At 44.1% G+C, this 10,676-nt stretch overlaps 3 protein-coding genes across 3 annotated transcripts in view; 2 read left to right on the top strand and 1 right to left on the bottom strand.

Moving 5' to 3' along the window:
- Nucleotides 1–360: 360 nt before the first annotated feature.
- On the top strand, nucleotides 361–2,666 carry MELLADRAFT_96018 (uncharacterized protein; the record flags this gene model as incomplete). Its single annotated transcript, XM_007418354.1, has 5 exons — nucleotides 361–609; nucleotides 685–842; nucleotides 921–1,016; nucleotides 1,095–1,486; nucleotides 1,594–2,666. 5 exons carry the CDS (start codon nucleotides 361–363, stop codon nucleotides 2,664–2,666), a joined length of 1,968 nt encoding a protein of 655 aa, XP_007418416.1.
- Nucleotides 2,667–5,858: 3,192 nt separating this feature from the next.
- Nucleotides 5,859–9,463, top strand: MELLADRAFT_69411 (uncharacterized protein; the record flags this gene model as incomplete). The annotated part of the gene is made up of 8 exons (XM_007418349.1): nucleotides 5,859–6,423; nucleotides 6,511–6,752; nucleotide 7,157; nucleotides 7,982–8,219; nucleotides 8,265–8,443; nucleotides 8,513–8,617; nucleotides 8,698–9,345; nucleotides 9,381–9,463. 8 exons carry the CDS (start codon nucleotides 5,859–5,861, stop codon nucleotides 9,461–9,463), a joined length of 2,061 nt encoding a protein of 686 aa, XP_007418411.1.
- A 622-nt stretch (nucleotides 9,464–10,085) lies between these two features.
- Nucleotides 10,086–10,676, bottom strand: part of MELLADRAFT_113653 (uncharacterized protein) — a gene marked incomplete at both ends in the record, with an annotated part of 2,462 nt that continues 1,871 nt past the window's right edge. The window contains one exon of the mRNA XM_007418373.1: nucleotides 10,086–10,592. Coding sequence (XP_007418435.1) covers nucleotides 10,086–10,592 — 507 coding nt within the window. The remainder of the gene's footprint in view (nucleotides 10,593–10,676) is intronic.

Here is a 10,676-nt window from a genome sequence, read left to right as displayed (position 1 = left end):
CTGTGTTCATATTTTTGTAGCAGACGACACCTTTTACGAGCTAGCTCGTCAAACGTTCTGTTCAACATCATTAACAGTAATGTTTTATTTTCCTATTTGTTCATTTTCTTAAATTTCCTCCCATCTGAACGTCACAAAGTAATGCAACACCGATGAGCAAAGGAGTGGGTTGCGCAGGTTGGCATAGATAGCCTCTGCCCAACTTGAAATACAACCTGCAACCCCACTGACCCACTCCTTGCTCGCTTGGCCTTCCCACTTACTGGTGTCATCCTATTCCGTCCATTCCTTTCTTTTTTCATTGTGCTAATCACCTATGATTATACGATATGATCAGATAAAATTTAATAAGAAACTACAATGACGAACTTGGACCCTGAATGGCCTAAGCATAAGAGGGGCGAATTTAATAGCGGTAAAGAGTGGGTAGCTCGGTGTCATTGGTTTCGTTCTCATGGCCAGATGTCAACTCATGTTGACACCTCGACCAATGTTCACAGGAATGCCGAGTGTCCTGACGAAAATATCACCTTGCCTGGAGTGGAATTCATGTCGGACCTTTTAAAGGTTATCGATGAGAAGCGACAGACTGGTTACACCGATGATGATGTAAGTAATGTGGTGTCCACCTTACTCAGGCCAGATCGTTACTTACTGCCTTTCTGCGTCTGATCATCTTCATAGCTCCCAAAGCCCTTTCAAATGGCAAAATCCTATGCACATGTACCTCATGAATACCTGGCGCCGGACGGTTTCCCAAAGTCTAAGTATTGGCTTCATCCCGAGTGCAAATTTGCTGTAGTCAGCAAGGATAATCCGAACGAAGGCAAAGGAGGGGTGGTGTAAGCCAAACTGCACTCTTACCAGTTGAAGCCTCCGAATAACTGTGGCTGAACTCTTGCTGTATGGCTTCTTCATAGGCGAAGAGCACTTGACAAGTACCGCGAACTGGGTCGTGTGGATGTCCCTCCTAACCCTACTCTTCACCTGGTAAAAACTAGACGCAAAAAGGGACCGTACGTATAATTACTCATCCTACATTCAATGATCACAATATACAATATTGAGTCAAGTATGTGTTACCAATGTGTTAGTCGACATGCCGCACGGGCTGTGCAGAACATGAAAGCGAAAGGGACCAATCAGTCGGCTCAGTCAGCTAACCGCATAAATAAAACATACGATGGCCACCGCTATAGGCTTAATGATCCTATCCTACCTTATGAAAACTATGATCGTACGATGGAAATCATTCATAATACCTATAAAATTATTACACACGGAAAAGGTCAATTTGTGGATCGAGATTCACACAAACTTATCTTTACGTACTCTTTCGAGGATTTGGAAACGCTGACCCCGGAGGACCGCAAAGTGCATCAAGATGATGTTTCCACTATATCAATGTCGACTAAGCTCTTTAAGCGTTTACCGACTCCCAAACCTTTGACTCCGCCGAGTCTTGTAAATCCCTCTATTCCACATGGTAGGCTCAAATCTTGATTCCTTACAAGCTCCAATGGTGATGTGAAGATTGCTAATGAAGTCCTACTTCGGATACATCGGCTATGAAACATTTGAATACCACATCAGCTCACAACTCCGATATTCCATCATCTCCTCTTACTTCCCTTCCTTCATCCGATGCCGAAAGTGAAGAAGATTTCAAGGATAGCCAATTGGATTTTGCTTCCCAAGCCGGCAATCCAGTAATCAAGGACCGGTCATCATCCCCTCTAACTTCTCTACCGCCATCCGATGCAGAAGGAGAGGTTGCAACGTCAAGGAAGCGCAAGGCACAGCCTCTTTCAACCCGTGATAGTGATTCGAAAACCAAGAAGTTCAAAATTTTGCATCAGGCATCGATTGGGCAATCTGTTTTGTTGGTGCAGAATTGCAAGCGGTTGAAGAAGCGCAAGGTAACAACCAATGCCGCTTTAATTCATGGAAGAATGCACTGTTTTGGTCAAACAGTGGGATATTCAAGCAATATCCTCACCTCGCCTTACGTTCCACCCAAAGGTTCCTCACGCTCACTATACGAGGTGTTTTTGGATAGGCTCCCCGTCTTAAGTTCTCACATCGGTGGAAGATTCATGGACTTTTGTGATGTAGGTTTCAAAGTTGCTCGTCGGCTACTTAACGAACTCTGTGCACCTCAAATGGCATCAAGGTCGAAGTCTCAACCGTCCGGCCCACTTGATTTCGCGGCGAACTTTGCATTTACCTTTGGTAATTTTTACAACAAGCCGCATACCGATAACGACAAGGGCAAGGTTTACTGTCTATGGTACCCAATTGATGTTTTAAGCGGTCGTATTGTCACGAAATCTGAAGGTTTTGAGCTTGAAGGTGGTTGGTTTATTTTCCCGGAGTTCCGTGTGGCTATCAACTTTGGTGGTAAGTCAGCAGTGCAGATTGCATGGAATGGCAAATCCACCTTCCATCATACTATCCCTTCCAAAGAACGAATTGTGTTTAATAATCGAGGTGAGAAAGTACATTACACCCGCCTTGGGTGTTCATCACAAATCACTTACAAGATGGCACGTGCAAGTGTGAAGAATGGGACGGATGAACAGTTCAATTATACTTCAAACTGTGAACGCAAAGTAAGGGATGTGGAGGATATCTTAGAGCTACCAGATAGAAATTGGAAGATATGATAACTTCTATTATTTTGATAATTAGATTTTGTTTATTGATTTGTAATTTGCCTAAATTGTTTTAAACTTATAACACTGCGAACCATACAAATGATTGAAAACATACAATTGATTACATCCAATATTGATGTAGTCAATTGTCTTAGAAGTTCTATATTCCATCAACCGGCTGTGAAACCAATGGGGTTCACTAAGTGTTAATGCTGAACTGGTTTTGGTTCCTATAAGGGTCAGGGGTGTAGAGTCATGATAAGATTTTTATAACACCCAGGCGTAAAAAAGGTTAATCCAGAAACATCATTCATGGTGGCCAATATGAGCTATATGTGCAAAATCACCCAGTCATTGAGTCTTGAGTCACTTCACATTGTTTGGAAACACTCTGACCAGTTATAACACACAGGCGTAAAAAATGTTAATCCAGAACCATCATTCATGGTGGCCAAGATGAGCACTGACAAATGCTCATAGTATTGTTTGCAATAATCAGAAAAGCCAAAACACACAGGTGGAAGAAGTTAGGGTTAAGAAGTTAAGGTTTAAATATCAGGCGTACAAAGTTATGGGGGAGATATACCCAACCACGGCATGTTGTGTGCGTAATCAAAGGCTCAACCATCTCTTGATGTGTGGTGTCACTGCAACCCTTGAATGTGGTTTGGTGTAACACTAAACAATGCTCCAGGAATCATTTGCCACACTCAGACCAGCTAAATCACCCAGGCGTAAAAAGTTTATATGGTGGAAAAATAGCCAACCACAGCATGTTTGGCTATATGTGCAAAAACATGCTTCAACCATCTCATGAAGTGTGGTGTCACTGCAACCCTTGAATGTGGTTTGGTGTAGCACTAAACATTGCCCACAGAAATATTTGCAACACTCAGAACGGCTGGTACTACCAGGGGAAAAAATATATGGGTGAAAATTAGCTAAAGACATCATGTTTGACTATATGTGCAAAAACATGCATCAACCATCTCATGAAGTGTGGTGTCACTTCAACCCTTGAAAGTGGTTTGTTGTAGCACTCAACAAAGCTCCAGGAATCACTTGCCACACTCAGATCATCCATATCACCCAGGCGTAAAAAGTTATGGTGGAAAAATACCCAACCACAGCATGTTTGGCTATATGTGCAAAAACATGCATCAACCATCTCATGAAGTGTGGTGTCACTTCAACCCTTGAAAGGGGTTTGTTGTAGCACTCACCAAAGCTCCAGGAATCACTTGCAACACTCAGATCATCCATATCACCCAGGCGTAAAAAGTTATGGTGGAAAAATACCCAACCACAGCATGTTTGGCTATATGTGCAAAAAACATGCATCAACCATCTCATGAAGTGTGGTGTCACTTCAACCCTTGAAAGGGGTTTGTTGTAGCACTCAACAAACCTCCAGGAATCACTTGCAACACTCAGATCATCCATATCACCCAGGCGTAAAAAGTTATGGTGGAAAAATACCCAACCCGTCCATGTTTGGTGTGTAATCAAAGGCTCAACCAACTAACAGAGTGTGGTGTCACTTCAACCCTTGAAAGGGGTTTGTTGTAGCACTAAACAATGCTCCAGGGCTCCCTTGCAGCACTCAGAACATCCAAATCACCCAGGCATAAAAAGTTATGGGTGAAAAATACCCAACCCGTCCATGTTTTGTGTGTAATCAAAGGCTCAACCAACTAACAGAGTGTGGTGTCACTTCAACCCTTGATTGTGGTTTAGTGTATTACTAAACAATGCTCAAAGTATCACTTGCAACACTCAGAAAGTCTCTTACTCCCAGGGGTAAAAAGTTATGGTGGGAAGGTACCCAACCACAGCATGTTTGGCTATATGTGCAAAAACATGGCTCAACCATCTCAAGGAGTGGGGTGTCACTTCAAACCTTGAATGAGGTTTGGTGTAGCACTAATTCATTGCTCAAAGAAATATTTGCAACACTCGTAACGCCTGTCCCTGCCAGGGGAAAAATTAAAAGGGTGAAAATCAGCTAAAGACGTCATGTTTGACTGTATGTGCCAAAAAATGACTCGACCAACTCATGAAGTGTGGTGTCAGTTAAACACTTGAAAGCGGATGGGTGCAGCACTGATCAATGCTCAAAGGAATATTTAACACTCAGAACAGCTGTTACTCCCAGGGGATAAAAGCCAAAGATGAAAATTTGCTAAAGACGGACATCTTTGGCTAGATGTGCCATGCCGCTGATATGACATGCTTGTGTCACCTCATGTGTTGTTTGCTGGTTTGTTTATAATGTAGCAATGCTCCCCTTGCTCCACTGAATACAATGTGGCATGCTACCAGGGAAGTTAAGTACTCAACATACAACAAAGCACTGGAAGTGCTGATTTCCACCCGTAAGGGTGCGTCCGGTGGTTTTCAAACAATGTTGAATGATTATTTACATTCTTTCTTAAGTTCACACACATTTTGATATAAGCAAGTGATCAATAATGAGGAAACAACGCTAAGGTTGTTTTCCTGCTCATGTGACATTAGGTGATAATATCTGTCATGTGATATGTAGAAAATGGTGATTACAATCATGTATTCAAATCTTTATCGACACACGATTGTAATCACCAACCATATCATCTGCTAAAACACACGACGACTACTTGACTTCCTTAATGGCGCACAAATTTCGAGGCTACTGGAGGGCCATTTCAACGAAAGAAAGAGGATCAATACTTCAATCGTACCTCTCCACGATGGTCACTCGTCATTTTGAACTCGCGCAAACGTTTTGGTGGTCAGCGGTCACTTATTTACTTCAAATATTACGACTGTCAGGACAGATTAATTGAATCCGCATTAGGAAAATACACGAACATTCGATCGTCAACTGTGTATATTTCTCTCCTTTGACATAGGCAAGATGCAACTATTGGTGGTCAGCGGCCATACGATTTACGTAACGTAAGGAAGTATCTGGATTACCAATGGTGAGCTTATTCTATTCCCGATTGGGAACACTCGACACGTCACTACAATAGTTTGAACAGCTGACGTTTGATCTATCTGCCAAGCGTCTATTTCGCTCCCGTTGGGGACAATCGAAAGGCCTAAGCGCTAAAGTATCGCACACCAATAAACGATGGGCTTTTCAGTTAGATAAGCGTCATTTGACTCCAAAGACCTGTTGTGGCACAAGCTTACTAATTATCCCATGCGCCAGGAATCATGCCGGGCCATCGTCTCGTTCGCGGCATGAATGATCGGCCTAAACAACCCAAGGCCACAACCCCCCTGCAGCAACAACTGGAACTCAACCGAAAACGTGATTTAGAGCTTGCTGAGGCATCAGATGCTACCTTGGTAAGAAGGCTCAGGCATATTGACAACGCTCAGAAGCCTAGAGGTGAAGTTGACGTTGAGAACTTACCCGACTTACCCGAGGCTCGTAATGAAATAGATCACCCTGGTGATGATCCAGGCGAAGACCAAGATGAGATGGACTTGGACTTGAATCGCTTCATGCCCATGCTAGAAGAAGGTGGTCCTGAGAACGATCAAAATGCAGACGACCCAATAATGGCACATTTACGACGAGAAATGCACTTAGCGGACCGCCTCGCCAACAAGAAGAAATGGCTTTGGCAATACGCCATTATGTTACCCACCTTCCTTAGGAGACGGTTGGAAACATCGAATTGGGGAAACGAAATCAATTGGAATGAAGACTTACAAGAGCCCTGCAACTGCTCCGTGAGGACGGAGCAAGACGTTGACCTTGTGGACCTAGTATGTAGGTTGTGTAATTAATTATATAATATACTTGATAATTTCATCATATTATATACTATATACTAATGCTTCACACCTCCAAACATAGCCAGAGTGCGAAAGAAGATTTCGTTTTGCAAGAGATGCGATCTTTCTGACCCTCAAAGGTTGTTGCAGATGGGATACCTGGCTGCTTCACCGTCTCAGCCGCGCACCGCCTTCTCAGTGCGACTCATGGTTCACCATCACTCACAGTCGATTTGTTTAGCTGTTCCCACCGATGCTTACTGTTTAGCACTAAATGATGTGCTTAACAACGGCAGTCCCGAGATACTTACCCCTAATGGTGAGGTAAGCACGAAACAATGGGATATGTGAACAGTTTGATGGACACTGATGGATGCAGTTGCATAGCCTCGGGATTGGCGTGCCCCTTTCACAGTGGCCATAGATACCTATCGAGCTATACTTTTGCAAATTCGAGAGTTGGAAGCTCAAAAACTTAGACTGTCAGAGCTTGACAAGTTGGCCGCGAACTGTCCAAACTGTTTTGGACCACCAGTCGGCAACGTTAGGCCAGAGGAGCCTCACATTGTGGTTTGCCTCGATGGTAACTTCCAGCATAAGCGGCATGCACGTGCTAGTGTACCCATACCAGGGTCCGTACCCCCGCGACCGTCAATTTTCCTGGATCCAAAGTTGGTCCATGCGAAGGAACATTTCATGAGTCAAACCCCTGATGTACCAATTGACAGTGTAAGTTAAATTCGTTGACAATTTCAGTTGGCCTGACAGATACTCACGGGCCATATCTGGTTTATCTTTATAGGACCCATGCACAGAAGCTCACACCGCAGCTAAAGATGTGAGAGGACGAGGACATTTCAAGAATATGGATGAATCCCGTTTGCTGGGTATGGCATGTCAACATGACAATGTCCTTAAGTTTATCAATCTGATTCAAAGTGGCGAAAAGCAGGTTGCACTTGCCCATCATAAGGGGTTTAGCTTGAACTGACCGTGTATTGTAATTCAGGAACTATAATGCACTAGCACTGATAGAGTGGTTGCTAGAATTGCTTAAGAACGACCGGGATGGGACGAAGACTGTAGGTATCCTATATGATATAGGCTGTAACCTGGACAAAACTATCAAGAAGGTACGCCGCCCAGCACTCACATTTAATAATTGGCTGACCTGACTGCTACTGATATCCCCGCCTATTAGAAAGCAGTGTTCACCGATCCCAATTATGCTAAGCAGGTCAAATTGGGAACAGCTCTATTTCACGCCTACGCTCATAATTGGTCCTGTCAGCTGGAATACAATCCTTGACTCAATCGAGGTTGGGGAAAAAGTAATGGAGAGGGCCTAGAGCGTGTGTGGTTCAAAATATCGCCTCTGATAAGACTGCTTCGCTATGCGACTAAGCATCGCCGGATGGTCAGTCTGGATCTGTGGTGTCATCATCGCAATGAAGAATTGCGATGGAAAGCTGGTGAGTTGAAATTATTATGAGGCCAATCTGATGAGGGTCAAAGTCTAAGACTAATGAGCACGCTGGGAATACGCCCTACAGTGACTTTTATGCGTGGGCAAACCCGAAAATACCAAGCCGAGCTGGTTGACAGCAAACGGACGCTGGCAAAGCTACATCAGCAAAACCCGACACATACGGCGGAGTACTTTCAGTTGCAGTGGGATCGTCAGCGTGCATTGCAGCTGAAAGCAATGAGTGTCGAGGCAAAAGAGAAACGAGAACGGCTAGGAGTTCTGCTCACACTTGAGGAGGAGCTGCTAGAAGCACGGCAAGGATTGTTCCCTCACCTCCCCAAATAAGCCAAATGTATAACTTATGATAGTATTCGTTTCAGTCGGAGGATGGTTGATATGAATGCAGTGAATGATGCGATACGAACGGCTGAACAGCGCGATGCACTGCTGGATCTGCCAGCATCACTGGTTGCTCTCGAAGCTCAGATTCAAGCCGTGGCGGACGAACTTGGAAGTGCAGAACTTGTGAATGCTCGGCGAAGCACGAGTAAGTGTCGTTAAGATCAACGTATTTTTCATTTGCTTGATTACCATGCTGACCGTTCCTTACGTAAAGGTGTAAGAGTGAAGGCTATTCTTAGTGTCCAGGTGTCGTTAGGATTCTTATACGAGGCCGCTGTAGATGTGATCCAACAGAAGGCTAATGCAGCGATCAGAACCGGTCCGTACTTCACATGTTTACATAATTATAACATGACAGCTTGACATTGAACAAAACCACTAAATTCACGCTTGCTGCAGGTGCAACCCAGCAGCCACGTAATGAACAACTACGAAAGAAGAAACACACACTGCTGAAGAAGAAACTGGATACGTACTTGAGGCAAGCTTCTAAATACAATAGGCATCATCGACCAACGCCGCGACTAGCGACACCGACTTTGGAAGAAGTCTTGGCTATGGATCTGCTAGACCCTTTTTGGGATGACGTAGCGCTTGACCACCTTGAAGAGCCATGGGCTTCATGTGAGAGGACAAAGGAAGGCATCGTAGCGTTTCGAAATCAATTGTCGTCTGAAGAAGAACTGAGGCGTCTGGGGCGTGAGGTCAGGCAGGTCATGGGTTGGGCGCTTGACTATCAAGCTCGTGTTGATAGGATAAGGCCACATGAAGCCGTTAATGGCAAGTCCCACCTTACTTACCAATACGACCATTCTGTATTACTGATGTGTGTTTTTGCAGGTGGTGGGCGAGTAGCAGAGTGGAACTCTATCCACTCGGGGCTGGCTAAACGCACCTTTCGGCTATGGAAACATTGGGATAGGGCCTTGAGAGAGGTTGTGGAATCAACCAACGACTACGTAAATGGAAGGGTGGAAGCGGACAATGCCTTACTTTTGGGGTGGCAGCAAATGATCGCGCGTACGACAGGAGCTCCGATAGACCTATGTATGCTTCCAATTCGCTGGGTACCAAATACGCAGATGAAGAGGCAGAGTATCAACGCATACTTGAGTTAGAGGAAGATGAGGGTATTCATATTGACTGGGAGGTGGCCCTTGGATAATTTGAGACTGCAGAGATTGTGTAGCTTAATGTAGCTTAAGCGCCCCGGTGCTTGAATTCTAACATTTGTCTTAATCCATGTAGAAAGAAGTCTTTGAAGAAATATGAAATGATAACCAGAAATTATCTTCCAGTTATTTATGAGATGTCAAATATCACGCTTTTGGCAGTTGATGCGCTGGTATTTTTACCATCCTACACACATGTACAAATGTGACTCTCTTTGTGTACCAGTTTTTGAAAACAAAAACTGGGTTTTGATGTTCACACATGCATCACCCATATGTCTGTTAGACATTTTGCTTGCTCACTGAGCATTGTAACAAACTATGACTCTCGTCACTGAATCAAGACACTTTTTGGAAGTATGGGCGAACTTCTCTCCTGGGTCAGATATATATTAAATTTAGGTTGATATGTAATTTAATTTATATTGTTAAACTGATTCACCAATCATAGACCTACATGCAATCATTCATTGGGTGTTCTACATAATAATGAGGCACTCCGATTTGAATTCAAATCGGAGTGCCTGAGAGCATAGTTACAGCAGATGGAACAAGTTAAAACATACAGAGACAAAAGAAGGGGATGTTGAGATATCACATGTGTTACAATCACTCTCAGTCAATGTGAATACAAGCTCGACCTTTTCTTTTGGAGCGAGATTTACTTTTATTAAGATCCTTGATAAACACCGCATGAGAATATATTAGAGGTCTCCATGTATCCAACCAACTTGAGGCCTCGGTTTTATGAAAGCGTCGCCAAGTTGCACATACACGTGGAGCGGGGAAGTTGGTCCGTGTGAAATCGAGTAATAGAGAGGCAAAGTGCTGATCGGCCCAGGCGAGCGCAATGGGAGGGTTCAGATTGTGAGGTGTTGAGTAAAGAAAAACTAACTGACTATAGGCGCCAGGTTCATAGTAAAACACAGGCCAATTGAAAGTATTTGCGATGATCCCGCCCCAACTTGGCATGCTAAGCCAATGCTGTTGTTCGGAGACAATGTTGGGTTTGTTTGTGACAAGACGAGCCATTGCATCCGCTCGATTCTCAGGTAAGGGGCGGTCGTCGGCCATATTTGTGACTGTATCAGCCATCCGTTGACGTATACTTAGCCATTCGTCCTGTGACTCGCCTATTGATATGGCTATGGCTCGGAAGCCGCAGTGCCCGTTCAGTAACCGAGGATGATTCCCCTTTCGACTACT

The sequence above is a fragment of the Melampsora larici-populina genome (genome assembly GCF_000204055.1).
Source record: "Melampsora larici-populina 98AG31 unplaced genomic scaffold MELLAscaffold_90, whole genome shotgun sequence".
Taxonomy (NCBI): Eukaryota; Fungi; Basidiomycota; class Pucciniomycetes; order Pucciniales; family Melampsoraceae; genus Melampsora; species Melampsora laricis-populina.
The sequence above is the reverse complement of the archived record's forward strand: the minus strand, read 5'-3'. Positions and strand labels throughout refer to the sequence as shown.